The sequence below is a fragment of the Dreissena polymorpha genome, chromosome 3 (genome assembly GCF_020536995.1).
Source record: "Dreissena polymorpha isolate Duluth1 chromosome 3, UMN_Dpol_1.0, whole genome shotgun sequence".
Taxonomy (NCBI): Eukaryota; Metazoa; Mollusca; class Bivalvia; order Myida; family Dreissenidae; genus Dreissena; species Dreissena polymorpha.
The window spans coordinates 91,297,740-91,314,371 of NC_068357.1; the positions used below are offsets into that span (position 1 = coordinate 91,297,740).

The 16,632-nt window shown below is 32.8% G+C and overlaps 3 protein-coding genes across 4 annotated transcripts in view; 2 read left to right on the plus strand and 1 right to left on the minus strand.

Moving 5' to 3' along the window:
* Positions 1–16,632, minus strand: part of LOC127875281 (uncharacterized) — a 157,401-nt gene that overhangs the window by 30,821 nt on the left and 109,948 nt on the right. The window lies entirely within an intron of this gene.
* LOC127875282 (uncharacterized) overlaps positions 1–16,632 on the plus strand; it is a 171,987-nt gene that overhangs the window by 29,261 nt on the left and 126,094 nt on the right. The window lies entirely within an intron of this gene.
* LOC127875285 (baculoviral IAP repeat-containing protein 8-like) lies at positions 7,576–9,770 on the plus strand. Its single transcript, XM_052420240.1, has 3 exons — positions 7,576–7,667; positions 7,854–7,911; positions 8,924–9,770. The coding sequence occupies exons 1-3, from the start codon at positions 7,659–7,661 to the stop codon at positions 9,118–9,120; spliced, it is 264 nt and encodes an 87-aa protein (XP_052276200.1). The 5' UTR covers positions 7,576–7,658; the 3' UTR covers positions 9,121–9,770.

The window sequence follows — 16,632 nt, forward strand, 5'->3', positions numbered from 1 at the left end:
TACCAAAATGTAAATTATTGCGTAAGTATTGCACTATAATTGATTAAATGGTTGTTAAATATTACAATAATTTCCTACACAGATTTTTGTGCATTTGTTTTGCGTGTAGATATTCACATTAACTATCAATTCACATATTTGCTTTGTGTATATAATGGTATTTTTATATGTTTTTCATATCAAAATTGCTTGATCTACAAAAATTCGCGAGGAGTTATGCATTTTTTCCCATGTTTTTAATTGAAGTTTGTAATTCAACGGCGATGAAAATTACTAAGATGCCAGATTTAGTTATGTTTTGTCTCATTTATGGTTAAAGATCAATTAACATACCCATTTCCCAGACTAAGATATTGTTAAAACAATGTATCGCGTTTGCGACTGACCTCTTTTATGCATTCTAACACAAGCAATTTACTTGTTTTTTCGAATACTCTTCATATACACACACTTGAACAAGCTGTAGATTATCAAGAACAAAACATATTTGAAACATATATTTATAAGTGATATGTAAATATATGCACAAAGCTAATAATTCATCATGTTTATACACTTTGCGATATGATGCTATAATGTCGGTTGTTTTAGTGATTAATCATTATGTTAACCATGTTATCCGCCATCTGGAATGTAATTGTTTTGACATGTATGCGAAATTGATCTTGTTCGATTTGGTTCTGTATATTCAGAATTGGGTCACACTGTTATAATTTTCCTGTTGGTACATATTATTTTTAAGTTGGCACCAACAAGGGTCTAACAATTGATCCACATGTGCACTCCCAGTAAGTATATATACTATAATGTAAGTGATTTAAAATAATATTAAACTACGTGTTTGATAAGTGTTTGCTTTGGTTCATATTTAATTATTAGTGTTTTTATATAATGATAATGCTGTCAAAGTCAGCGGTGATTATACGTGTATAACAACATTAATTATAACTTTTATATTGTTTTCAACAAATAATATATGGATGACACATCGGCATAACTTTTCAGTGCTTAAAATACACTCTTTCTATTATATTTTATGCAAAAATTAGGTACATACGTTGGTTTACATAAAGGTAGTTTGAACAAAATACGTTAATCCAACTTTTGAAAAAAAGGTGTTTGGTTTGCAAGGGAAAACAAAGCGATTGCCAGTGACTATTTTCCTAAAAATATAATCTGTTATTTCGACAGGTAGAATTATATGTAAGTTCATTATTAACGTTAACCCGTTTTTGGCATTCTCTACTCAAACAAGTGCATACATACTGTATTTTTTTAATATAGCACATGTGTAATGGTATCACAGATGTAGAATTGGAATACATATATTATAACGATAAATACTGATCATCATTCAGATTGACCTACTGCCGTAGACTAAGTCACTGGCGCATCAAAATGCATTGTTATCAAGTCGTTTTGCTCGTTTACTAAACTATTTAGTTTCTCAGGCCTCGCCACATTCGTTGTGAAACGTTCATGATTGTTTAAAGTTACATATTTTATTATTTTTGAAAATGCAATAAATGTATTTAAGACAATTTAAGTGAAGTGGAAGTTGCCATGCGTGTGAGTGAATTTTCTGATGTTTACCTGTTTCAGGGGATTAAATGCATGAGTTATTTTATATTGTCAGAGTAAGGACAAAGTAAATTTACACTACTCAATCTACATGCATATGGGCAGTTCTACTTTTAGGATAAAAACTTCATAGTACGTGGAAATCGTGAATGTTTTTTTCTGATGGAAAAAAGGAATTAAACAAATAAGCCGCCTCCCCCTCTCCTTCATCCTGTTTAACAAATAGCGTGGCCGGAAAAAATAACATTATTTTTTAGTTTTAAGAACGAATTGTATTCATTTGTTGATTAATTGCACCATGTTTGTTATGGTATAATGCAACACTTGCATGCTTGTAGTCGGCTTATAGCTAATGAAGTCATAAATGTATTGTTTGATTTGCGTTATGTCTCTTATGCTTATTTTGATGTGAATAATATTTGAGTCAATCAAATAAGGCATTTTTGTATAACTTATATAAGGTCATATGATAAACATATTTAACTTAAATATTGTTTCATACATATTCTTTTCAATTTTTTGTACTAACTTAAATATTATCCATGAACGTATATACACCGTTCCCCAGTTGGAACACATTGAAGTGCCACAGTTGGAACGCACTTAGTTCCCCTGTTAGTATACACCATTCCCCTGTTGGTACACATTGAAGTTCCACAGTTGGTACGCACTTAGTACCCCTGTTGGTATACACCGTTCCCCAGTTGGCACACATCGCAGTTCCTCATTTGGTACGCACATAATTCCCCGGTTTGCATGTAAAATTTTCTTTGATTTACTACCCTATTTATCATAATTTTTAGGTCAAAATCGTATTTTAGGTTCGAAACTTGTCTGTTCTTTATCACTTTCAGCTTTCTAGAGTATGTGGAAATGGTGGTCCCCGGTTGGTAGGTTTAGAACACATTTCCCCGGTTGGAAGGTTTTACAAGTATGTGTGTGTGTGTGTGTGTGTGTGTGTGTGTGTGTGTGTGTGTGTGTGTGTGTGTGTGTGTGTGTGTGTGTGTGTGTGTGTGTGTGTGTGTGTGTGTGTGTGTGTGTGTGTGTGTGTGTGTGTGTGTGTGTGTGTGTGTGTGTGTGTGTGTGTGTGTGTGTGTGTGTGTGTGTGTGTGTGTGTGTGTGTGTGTGTGTGTGTGTGTGTGTGTGTGTGTGTGTGTGTGTGTGTGTGTGTGTGTGTGTGTGTGTGTGTGTGTGTGTGTGTGTGTGTGTGTGTGTGTGTGTGTGTGTGTGTGTGTGTGTGTGTGTGTGTGTGTGTGCTTTGCAATAAATTATTCTCTTCTTTTAGCCTTCCATAAAAATTATCAAGAATGCCAAAATCAACTATATTCCCTTAAATTGATATTTATGTACATTTCACAATTTTGATTTTGATTGTGCAAATGTTTTCAATTGTTTGGTTAAAACGACAATATAATTTGGGATTTATTCGCTCATGAATTTAGTAAGCGCCTCCTTTTCCAATACACAGTATTGACCATGTACATGTCGCACATGGCATAACAATATCAAAGTAGTCCAACGCTCAATTTCTTCGTGCGCCTCGTAGCTAATCGCTTTCTCAAAAAATAAAGCCCAGTCACATAATAAACTCTAGGCAATCAGAATAATGTTAAATAGTGAAACCAAGGGCAATTGTAATTATTTCCGTCAGGGCCAAAAAACCCTTCTTCGCAAGGAGCATCTTTTTCTTCCCCTTCACCAAAAAAGGCCCTTTCCCCTACAGAAATTTCTTTAAAATCATGCATTTTTCTCTAAATTTCCAATCTACCTCAGTATATTTCATTCCACAAAGCCAGGAAATTGTGTCTTTTCCCCCCAAAAAAGGCTGTGGCACTTTTCCAAAGTTGGTGTTTTGGCCCTGTCATTATAAAGACTCAGTCAACAGTTACCGTAATTTAAGTTGAGTGATATTTGTTGTTACAAATCTTATAACTTTAATAAATAACAATTACATACCGTTCAGTGTGGGGCGTTTGTTTTCCTCTCCTTGGTCCTGGGTATCTGATTTCAAAAATCAAAAGATATTAGGTCAAATGTTTATAATTGTGTTTCTATTAAGTATGAAAATTAATGAGCATGTGTTTCACTGTCCCCTTTTAGTATGCCATATTCTATGCCAATTTTAACCTTATATTATAAATGACTTTTATTATTGAATTTAAAGTGCACTGAAAAATACAAAAAAGGAATTAAATTTAAATTGATATAAGATTTACAGAACAAATGTGGAAATGTAAGCATGTTTGTACCCACCATTTTCGTGCATTGGTCTCTTCAGTGGACCAGTGTCAACCCCTCCACCTGGAACACCTATCAATCTCGATTTGGGCACTAAGGACAAAAGCTGGAAAAAGTTAATAACTATACATCATTCTGAGAAAGGCTGGGTTTTTTTTTGGCAAAATTAAAATAATAATATGAACCTTGGACAAATGCAAAATCTGCATCATTATTTTATTTGCAATTGGTAATGTTTACAATATGACTACCTTCTCCTCAAAAACTGACAAATGCAGTTTTTGGGGAAGAGCTGCCTCCACAGAACTCTCCATAAAACGCCGCCTCTTGCCATCCTTCATGATGGTCCGGCTCTAAGATGAATAAAAGATAATTTGAAATAATTTATGAATAAATGGTCTCCCTCCTCTGAATGGTAACAGTATAGTAACATGTCATTTCCTTTCAACTACATACAAAATTATATACTGAAGTACTTGCATTCAAATGCTAATCGTAATGATTTTTTCAGTGATTATTCAACAAAAAAATGCCATGTGTCAAATGCTTATTGAATGTATTAAAAGTGTGAAAAGGAAATAAAAATGAATGGAAATGGTGGGTTTGAACTTAAACATGTATCCTGACACTTATATCACCGCGATTCGACTAAAAAAACCTAACCAATCACTTGTAAGTTTATTTTCTCTGTTGACTCACCTGTTGAAATTGATTTATCTATATACATGGAGAAGGACTATTTACTCCTTGCTATTGATAATACATTTTAATTGTATAAATAAACAAATAAGTAATTGTTTAAATAAATAAGTAAGATTCTAACTTTTGTTCTATCTTTAAAGTGATTTTTATGTTTGACTCATAAACTTTTAAGTTATTCATGTCATATGTTTTTGACATGGGCCTGTCCAGTATAGTTGTTAGTAATTGTTATTGGCTTTACGGCTTGTTGAAGTTTAAGTACTGCTAAGTTATTCATTTCTAAAACGTTAGTACTATCACGTCATTATGGATTATTCTTCCGTTATAAACATTAAAGGTATATATTTACCTTCCAATCACACCACTTCTTCATTGTGTCGTCTACATTCCTCTCATTTCCCCCTACGCAATTTATTCTGCAAAAGATTCAAATGAAACAAATGAATACATCTCAGTATGTTCTTTCATGAGGGAGAGTTGTATTTGGAAGTGTTTAAAAGTACAGTAGACTTGATCAATTTATTCTGGTATATTTTATATAAATTCATAAAATATAGCAGGCTTTTACAAGCCAACTCTATTAAAATGTAACCATTCGTTACTCCCCATGGATTCACTCCACATGAACATTCAGTTTGATTATGATCACACCTTTTCATGGGCACATGCACTTTGATGTTAAAAAAATTAATAAGTTTTCATTCATAAACACTTCATTAATAGATCAATTCTATTTTCAGGGGTATTATAAATTATTTAAACTTAGCAGAAGAAGTTACCAAGTGGAATTAGTGTGAATATTCTCTATCAAAATGTCAAGGAATATCAATGCTGATAAGTAAACAATTTCAAATCCTTTCTTTCTGTGCATGGCAGTCACGCTGCATTTGAACTTAATAAATTTTACATTATTTAGATAATCATTACACAAAACCTGTGTAACGTTAATGTGTCCATACCAATGTAACTATGTTTCAAGCTGGCTCCCAATTTAATGTGAAAAGAACAAGAAAATTATGACCATGTCAATATGTAAATTTTAACTCACGTTTGTACAATTTCAGACCATGTCCGGTCTTTGTCCGTCCTTGATAAATTGGCGGACAACTTTCCAAACAACACTTCATAATGCTCTTGTATTCCTTGCAACAACTCTTCAAGCTCTCTCGGCTGCCAAGCGGCACTTCTATTCTCAACAAGTGTTTCCATGTTTGTTTACGTATCGTCTGTCAAATATGACAGGTGGCGCGAGATCGGCAGGTGCCCGTTTTTGACGTCATATGTTTTTGACGTCATTTTAATAGTATTTATCGCTAATCACACAAAACTACCGGCAAGAAACTGCGATATGTTTGATGAAACGCATAAAAATTTTTTTTATCGCAATCGCAGGTATAAAATCAGCGATCGGCTACGATATCGCATCGCATGTTTTGATGAAACGGGACCCAGGGTTGCTCTCAATGTCACCAGCCAACAACAACAGCATTGTGACAGTGGTTTAAACACATATAACTACATCCATATTAATTTCATACATTGTAGATGTTGGAAATGATTTCCCAAATAATGATGTTAAATAACTCTCACAAATTTGATTTACCAATTTTTAATGTTAAGTATGTATACTGAAGTCATTTTTATTAAACAATTTAAAGTTGCAACCGTTTTTTAGTATTCTGTAAGGTCATTTAATGTACAAATAAACATAATTTTTATATCCATAATTAACAAGTATAATATTCCAATACATCTCAATAATGAATTAACCAACAATAAAACGCATCATGTGCATACAATTTATTATGGCTTGATGAACAGGGCATTAATAACACGTTATCTCACCCATGGTCATATTCACCTAAAGTAGCCAAACCATAGCTATCAGCAGGAAAATAAAACATTTGTATACTGTATATATTCGGTGCATTTACAGCAATTAAGATCTCATCCTAATCTTGTCCCCAAAATAATTCAATGAAAAATTACCCCACCCACTCACTGAATCACTGATTTGTATTTCTTACTTTCGTTTTCAATTCAAAGATATTTCGTTATATACAATGAATAAATATGCGCTTTTGTTAATTTATTATTAACATTGGCATATCAGTAAAAGTCTCCTTCACGTATTCACTTGGTTTGAAGTGTTTCTTGCAAACGACTGAAGACTTTGTTGGCGTCCACAATTTCAGTGTATTTTCATCAAGTCGCCGAACGGCCTTAACACATAAATAGCTTCCTTGTTGGATCACTTGAGTATTCGTGACCTCCCCGTTCATGACCCCCATGAAGAAGAAGAAGAACTATCATTTCAACAAATACATTTACATATGCACAATTGAAATAGACCTTTATGATCCTTGTTCAACAAACATGATGTTATATCTACATAAATTTACAATTTGGTGACATTAGTGCTTAAATACATGTCATGATGTAATAATCATATCGGAGTATTTACAAAATTTTCTAATACATGTAGAGTATGTTCATATATGGTGTGTATATGTACATTACTTTATATTTATAAAGAATTTCATTCTTAAGAATTGCATCATACTCACATGAAGGTCTTATATTACATATCATAGAGTGATTGAAAACATAAGTACAATATATCAATACAATGTTGTATTAACTATGATATCTGCGTAAACTCTATAATCATAATGATGCATGCATGAAAACGATACAGTTACCGTATATATACACATTTTGAAGCGTACAAAATCTTAATTGCAATAAACGATATAAATATTAACGCATTGTATAATGTGTTTTTCTCACTTCGAAAGCTTTGCATACTTATAATGCTAGGTTTCGTAATATTAGCCATGCATGATAAATTCCTAATCTACACAGCGTATCTTTAACAAGTGATTATTAAATGGCGAACAACAGCGCGAAAGGGTACCACACAAATCTGAATTTAGGACCGGCACGACTGGATCTCGATAAGATCAAAGGTGGCACGTGAAAAATATGTAAAACACCTTCGTTACGAGAGAGAAATAATCGGTCGTAAATAGTGTCGGTCGGTTGCACCATGAGCACTATATAATGCTGTGTATTTCATTGCAGGCGAACAGTTTAAGCGCGCATTCTGTTTTGATCATAAGATTGTTCCTAAGGGAATGGAGGAGGTTTGTAAAGTACTAAAACGGATTTATATATCAAAACAAACTTTTATTTTATTATTAAAATTAAAATGTTTTATACAGGTATTCGTTAGATTTATTTTTATGTATTTTAATAGAGGGGAACACAGTTCTATGAATAAAAAATATCGAATGGAAGTATTATTGTCACTCAATGTATCTTAATTGCAGAAAAAAACACATTTATTGGAATTACTGGACGCTAATGCGCCGCAACAAAAATTTGAAGGTATGTGTATGATTCAAATATTTATGAAATTAAGTACTTCTCATACTAATAAATGTCCGCAACATACGTTAGTCCTTACATGTTATGTATACTGTGCTTATCCTAGTAATTAAGAACACATTGAATAGTAAAAGCGAAATTTTTCTAAGCGTTCAGTAAAAGACAAAACATTGTTCAAATGGAAATACATTGAGTATAGACTAAATAATAAGGTTGTAAAGACACCTGTCATATACATCGAGACTTCGTTATTATATGTTTAAACAAACCAGATATTCGCAAATCGTGCTTGGAACTTGGTCAAATATAATTGCTGCTATACCACACTTATAACAGCTTTTATGGCATTTATTTTTACCATTTGAATAGTTATGTATTTAAAGTATTAGATATTCATTAGCATTTAATACTTCCGACACACTCTAGGTCTTAAGCGCACGAAACACGCTTGTTTTTAATTAAGGGAAAGTCAGAAAAAGGGACATATCTACTCGCACTTCAGATTGCTTATAGAGAAATATCAGTAAATTAAAACTGATATTTCACTGTTTCAAAGTGTTCAAGATAACAGTGAAAATTGTCGATCATCATTGTTTTACCGGATCTATTTTTAGATATCTTTGGTTTCCCCATTGTGTCCCCAATTAAAAAAAATTGCCAAGGGGGACTACTCTGCATTCATGTTTATAAAAACATGCAGATGGGCTTCCTTTTAAAAAACATGGGGGCACCAAACGGGAAATTATATGGGTAGGAATGGCAAACATTCAAAAATAAGCACGTGTAAGCATAAAATACAAATATAATGTGTTAGATTTGGTTGAATATCGATTTTAATTCACTCGCGATCATAGAAAAAAAATTCACTCGTAGCTGCGCCACTCGTGAAAATAGCACTTTTTATGATCACTCGTGAATTAAAATCGATATTCCACCAAATACAACACATATCGTCTATATACTAAACAATTTGCTGTATCGTCAAACACTGATAAACAATTCTAAATTGCAGATATCATGCGTGAAAATGAAGAAATGAAGCAAAAGCTGTTGTGTACAGTGTGCCTTGACAAGGTCAGATGCATCGTGTTCCTACCATGCAGACATCTATTGGCCTGTGAACTGTGTGGTCTTCCAGTAAATACTTGCATGAGATGCAACACAATGGTGAAGGAACACATGAAAGTCATACGAGCAGTTTCAAACTGAATGGACAAAGAAAATGTCTACACTTATTAACTATGTGTGTATTATCAATCACTTCTCTTTGTCTTTTCTATCGATACATTTATATTACGATTTTTTGTAAGAAGTACACTGTTCGATATATTCATATGAATCAGTTGTAGTACATACTCCTTTGTTATTGTTAACAAACTGTTACATACATTGAGTCAAATCAAATCATATCAATATTTATTTATTGTCGGTATGAATACAATATATATGGAATAAATTATCGAAAGATGAAATTAAAATGAGTCCCATTATAATCGATGTGTAATGCATAAGGCGGTTTATTTAGTATTACCTGTTTGCAATGGTTTCAGGTTGTTGTTATTTTATAACATATACATTGTAATAAATTAAAATTAAGTAATACAAGTTAGTCACCCATCCTGTAAGTTATGTAACGATTATAGCCACGCTATATGTATTAGCTCATGTTTGACATTTTATTATATACCTTTTCTATGTGTTTAACACAATAACTTATTTTCCAGTATATCTCAGTTAACTAAAATATGTTCATGTGTTTAAAAACATTAAGTATGTATGAAATATAACTGCAAGGTGAGAAGGATTCTTATTTACCGAAGTTGTTTTGTACATTCTCTATATAAACAAATGTACTTATATGTATGTGTTGTTTTTGCTTATTCATGTGTATTTATACTTGTTTTTCACTAAATATAATTAAATATTGTTATTTTATACTGTATAAGTCTCGAAATGTGCACGTTAACTCACTAAAAGCGCACGCATCAACCCGATATGTTTCAGATTGATAATCGACGCGGCTCTATTTTTATACACGCCTATATTCTAACGCGTCCTTCAATGATACGCCCTTCTTTATCTGTATGGCAAGTGCGGGTCCGTAAAATATTATTGAGGCAAATAAGCGCGTATGGACCAGACACTCTTTTCGCGCGTGCTAAATATGGACAGCTCATAAGACATTTTGATTATTTGTTTTTTCTCTTTTTGGTCTCCAATTATTTAAAGTTATTAGATCTTTGTCTCCGTTTGGGACTAAGTTTTTGATACTTTGTTTTTGAATATCCGTTAAGTTTCCATTATCATAAGAATAATTTGAATAATTTACTAGGTATTTCTATGTATCTCTCTAAAATTATTTTATAGAAATCCGCAGTTATTCCATCTGAACCCGGGCTTTTGTTGTTTATCATATATTTGAAAGCTTTGCATCATTCGTATTCTGTAAGATGCTCTCCGAATTATTAATACTTTTCACTTTTTGTTAAAATTGTTGGATGGCCGCTCTCCTCGATATTATATTCTTTATTTAAATATTTTTTTGATAAAAAATCGTTGATATAATGCAATATTTTCTCATGCTTTTCTTCTATTTTATGTTCTTCAACTTAAGATTGTTTTATTGTTTTCTTTTCAGAATTATATTTTTCCCATTGTTTATTTTGTTCGACTCCTTCAGTCCACTCTGCTTAATATTCTTAGTACTCCTTAATATATTTAATTGTATTGTTATTAAACTCATTCTTGGTTAAAGTCAATAACTACATTTATGGCATTTTTAATTTTTGACTGATATTCAATACCTAGTAAAACTAAATTGTTAAATTTAAAATACCCGGGACCTCTATCTTGCTTTAGCATTAAATATCATTATAACAATAGAATAATCAGAGCGATAGCGCGTTATTTTGAAATGTTTAACCGCAACACTCATCGTGTAAAATCAATCTCATCACAAGTTATTACAATGTTCTAAAATTACATGTTCCATAACTGCGCATGCGTCGGATCTTATGTAGGCCGAATTCATACGGGAATATGAGGCGACCATTTTGCAACGAGAAATGAAACTCTGTTGTAGATCTTTATTTTTCGCTAACTGTTCATCATACATTATCATGGATATATGCGACATTAATGCTTCTACCGCTGTAGATATTACCGTGTTTTGGACGTTAAACTTAATGTGTTCAATTAGACTTGGAATAGGTTAATATTAATTAAGAGCACTTCGTTAACGCTACAAATAATTTGATAAATTCGATGTCAAGTAGCTATTTTTATAACTTGGTTTTCTAACTCGTTGGCATTAATCCAATACGTTTAAGCCACTACCTACTTGTAATTCGATACGTTTAAAGAAAGTTATGAAGCGCATGCATAAGTTATTTTCGGATTGACACGACGGAATCGCATCGGTCTGTACATATATTTATTAGCAAGTTAATTAATGGAGGTTAAATAGTGTGGTTTTAAAACATTTATACAACTGTAGATACGCTTTAAAAAAAGCATATTCGGACTTCTGACGATTCTGTTATTGTAAGTTACATATATTTTGGAAGCATCCCATCCATGGCACTACCTGTACCTCCGAGGGATGAGCAGTGGATGCTATATGTGTGCTTTGTAATGTACTGTCTTTTGATATTGACAAATCTACGGAGTTTGGTGATGAACTGAATGAGTAAAGCGCACGCCGGATTCATGCATACCGGTGTCGGAGGGACATTCAAGTGGTGTTACTATCGAAGCCACTTAAGTCACGCATTCGTTGGATTTAGGAATGGACAATTTAAAATCCGCACTTCTATATCACATATACTACTGCACACAAAAAGAGCTTCTACGTGTACAGGTAGAAACGATGACTGGGGAGGATTACATCGAACGGATGGAAGAAGATATCAACAGACAAGTAATCTTATTTTTCCATTTTTTAAGATGCATATAAAAGGTAGTTAGGCTGACAAATAACATTGTACAGTGGATACATAGCGCAAAGATGTGCAGATTTTTTTTTACTTAGTTTTCCATTGCTTTACCACACGGTGTTACCAATATTCACCAATATTAACCTGACAATAATGTGTACGAATGAATATATTAAACTACAGTAACAATTCATATATTTCTTCCCGTATTCGACTCGATTGAAGCAATTCTTTTTATGCGTTCAGTAGCGCTTACCTTCGAAATAAAAACGATATTTTAATAACTTGTTTTCAATTTCATTCGAAAATGTGGCGCTTGGTTAGGTTATTAACGGAGACATTACAAACATTATACATTATTCTTTGTTGGTACACGCTTTAACGGCTTCACACTACACTTACTTGTCCTTAGAAATCTCCTTCAGAAATTATTCCCCTTAATAAGACACATTCATAATATTCTTAATAAAATCTATTAATAATTTCGAATAACAATTGACATGCACAGGTTATTAACCAATAAACTGTACTATGCAATGTGATAAATAACATCACAGTCAAAAGAGATAAACTGTCATTGAAGCACACTACGTAATAATGGTTTACGCGTAAAACGCTATTCTGAGCTTGGTTGTTTCCTTATCTATTCTGATATTAGGGAAACGTGATAAAAACAACATGCTTTTATCTCTCTTAGATATCCCTAAATTATTAAATTCCAAAAATTGACAAAATTATTATCAATACTCTGTTTGCTTAACAGATTTGAATGAAATGTGAATAGGCTTGTTTCAACATTAGTTATTAAACCTACCTAAGTCAATCAAAGTGGTGTCAATTTTGCTCTTTCTTCTGATTGTTGAGGATCTTATGTTGCACAGATGAGACCATATTTTCTAGTTTCTCTTCAGTAAATCGGTTTTCAATAACAATATGTGAAGTGTGCGCTATCATGTCCAATGGTAAGATTCTACTTTCACTTTTAACTGTAAATTTCTCTGAGGAAGTTTCAAAATGTCTGATTTTCCATTCATTACATTGACTTCAACACAATGTTTCCCCTGCAATTTCCAATATCCATGCGATATCTTTATCAAAATAGGATTTTGTACTGCCGTCTTCCAGTAGGGAGTTTCTTAATTCCCCTGTGCCTTGCCCTTATTCTGACTGGAAATGTTCTAAATGCTTCACAATTACCATTGTTATGTGTACTTGACACCTTTTCCTTTGCTGGCTGAGACTCTTTTGTGACGCGATTAGTCGTTCTTGATGCAATAAACGATTATGTGCCTTTTCACAATTATTTATTCTTCTTTTCCCTGAATATGGCATAAGGTTTGAATATTATTTGACTTAAGACACCCTAATCATAATTTAAGATATTTTTGCTTTTTTCGACTTAAATTAACATTACACGTTTTGAATCTTTGTCATTTCCATATTTTGTGAGATTCTTTACTTATTGCAAAAGTTGGAGTATCGTCACTCTTTATATGACACGAGTTACGTGATATGTTTCTGCAGTTCTCGATCTTCGACATACCAAGGATAGTTTTGTTTGCACGAATGTCATATTTTGTTTCCTACTTGACACAATTTATCAATGTCCGCTGAATCTGTAAGACTCTTCATGAATAAGTCAATTGAACCTGATTTGCATGGAATGTTTTTTTCAATAATCTATAATACATGGAGTGTTCTTTTAAATCTTCAAAAGGTTTCACATCTCTTAATGACCGCCACATCAAGCAAATCTGAAAATGTCTCAAGCTCTTCTTCATTTTATCATGGTTCAAAACTGCTTTTAAACTGCTCGTAAACTAGGTATAGAATGGACAATTGTGGTACCAGACGTCTCTTCTATCCTAATCGCTGAATCACTGTTAAATGTACGTTAAAGCGGAAAATATAGCTAATCATTCGTTACAAAAGAAAGATTGATATCTTTCTCTTAAATCAAATATGCTTGAACTTTCCATATCTTGGCCCAACTTCAAAATAAAAACGACATTTACCTATTTGTTTGTATTTATTCGGAAAACATGTCGAAAATCACGGTCCTTGGTTAACAACGGAGACATCACAAAATTATACTAATGGTACAAAATAAATTACCAACTATACTTGGTTGGTAAATGCTTAAACGGCTAAACACTACTCGGAAATCTCCTTTAGAGCAGCCATTGGAAAGGTTGTGTGCACTTATAGAAAAAAAAGTATTTCATATGCATTTGTGTATCGAATAAACATACCTGATTGATATATCCATGCCATTCTATTTTCAGTTGAGAATGTCCTGCAGGAGAACGAAGTCATGAGACATCGAATCGTGTGCACGATATGTAACACAAGAGAGAGGCGTGTGGTGTTCCTTCCATGCGGACATTTGCTTACCTGCGAGGTGTGCGGACAAGAGACAGACACCTGTCCAGCGTGTAGAAGGGGAGTGAACTCGCGAGTCGTTGTGAACCAGTGACATTTTACAAAATAATTAAGCGACTTAGTACTGTAAAATTTATGAAATAATTTAAGATTGACATAGAAATTGAAAATGGAAACGTTGACTATAATTTATTTAAATAATGTTAGATATTTAAATGAAATATAGCCATACTATTTTTGACCTTACAGTTGCATAATGAACCAAATGGTACAAATTTTATATTTGAAGAAAACAAATTAAGCTAACATCATAGAATTAAATTAATGTGAAATATATGTTGTATTGTGAATTGATTTTTATAGTGTTCCTTCTATATTTCAATGAGCCCGAACTATTTAAATGCTACTGTAATTGGTGTTATAATCTACATACTGATGCAAGATGCGTTTTAAACACTTAACTAACTAAGCGGTACACGTGCGGCATATTTATTTACGTCAATACGCCACACTTTTGGCCCATGATCAAGAGCTATTCGGAGCACGTTATATTTCGCAGGTGAAGAACGCGACGACGCTAACATTTTACAAATACAAATGTAGTTGTAGTTAGTACTGGTGCCAAAAGTTTGTGAATGAGACAGACGACAACTCATTATGTTTACTGTATTTTTCATTCAAATTTGTAATTGAGACCAAAGTATGAACATGTACTTTATTGTCTGTTTCTTTTTTTTACAAATATGATATTGTTTTCTTTCTGCTACATGACAAAGGAGATTCCACGATAAAGCAAGGAGCGTGAGACGTGATATGTGAAAGGATCAGTTTAAGTAGGACACATATGTAAAATGCTAAACGTGCAAAAACTTGAAAGTGTAAATACGTGCAAAAACTATTACTTCATATGTTTGACATGAATTCCATTATATGAAGTTTAAACACTTGTACTAACGTTTGTTGTACAAAATAATTCCAGATTTACAGATGCAAGTAGCTGTACAGTTGAGATATTGCTGTTTTATTTTTAACATACTCATGATACTTAAATTGGCTTCCGCTGCAATTTGTAGCAAAAATTTTTTCTTTTGAAGACTGTATATTGCATGAAAGAGGTGGAGTTTTTCTGCATTCAATAATGATTGATTTGTTGGAGTTTCATCGTTTGCTGTTTTGAACTTGCGTAAAACGCAATTTCATATTTTATATGTTTGTTAATGGCGATGACGTGTACATGCTTAATTCAAAATAAACTATTTCGTTCCATTATGTTTTGCTTGTGAACGCGTGAGAATAATTTTGAATGGTGCAAATCGGACAATATTACAAATCATTGCGCGAAAACTAAGTATATCTATGCGTTCGGATGAGTGTGGTTATGTTAAGCTAAAGGGACTATATGACGGCTAAATCGGTAGCGCCGAGGGATGATTGCATGTCGAAGATGAACATAGAAGTAATCAGATTTCGAGTTTTTTCGTTAACTTTTCTTCAGCGTCTCAAGAAATGTTGTAGACTTCTTCATGCTCAATACGTCTTTCTATACACAAATGCTCATGGTACACAATATCATCTGAAATATAACATTTCAATGCTAAGGCGACATAAGGTATTAAAAACGAAAAAAGGATGAAATACTCTTGTGTTTTCGAATTAGTAATGAAAAAATCTCGATAAGCCTCGCAATTTTAACCTTCGACTCGTCGGATAAATTCAAGTACACACTCACACTAACATAGTATTCTCTATTTATTTCCGTATTCGAAGCGATGAAATTAATGGAAGCGCATCGAATAATCTATTCTAAAATGGCATCATTAAACCCGTTGAAAACAATTACAATGACTTCATTAAAATGCGAGAGAAAGTTTGATTCCAGTAATGCTGCATTAAAGTTCATTTTAAATTAAAAAATTACAGCATATACATATATTAGCATCCTTCTTCTGAGGATGCGCTTAATTTCAGCTTCATCTTTATAGGTCCAGATCTTTATAGGTCCAGTAACTACACGGATGCATATAGATATAATAATACACTTAAAAGATAACATTGGCGCGCCGTAAATTAATTTCTATGTAAACCGTGTAAATCACTTGCGCAGAAAAAAATGGATTTTGACGTGTGATATCTATCGACAAAGACTAGTGACACTTAAAATGGATGTAGAAAGGTTGTAGACAGACTATATATATTAGGACAATTCAATTTAAATCCCTGATGCTTTTTTAATCTGACCATAGTATTGTTGGGTTACTGACATTCAACCATAAAACGGTAATATACCAAAAAATATGTGGGCACAGCAACTTTCAGCAATTAAATACGTATTCATATATTTTACACGAAACACACAGTTATAATTAGCATTTCGTTGCTTCCAATCATTCGAAATACCTTTATA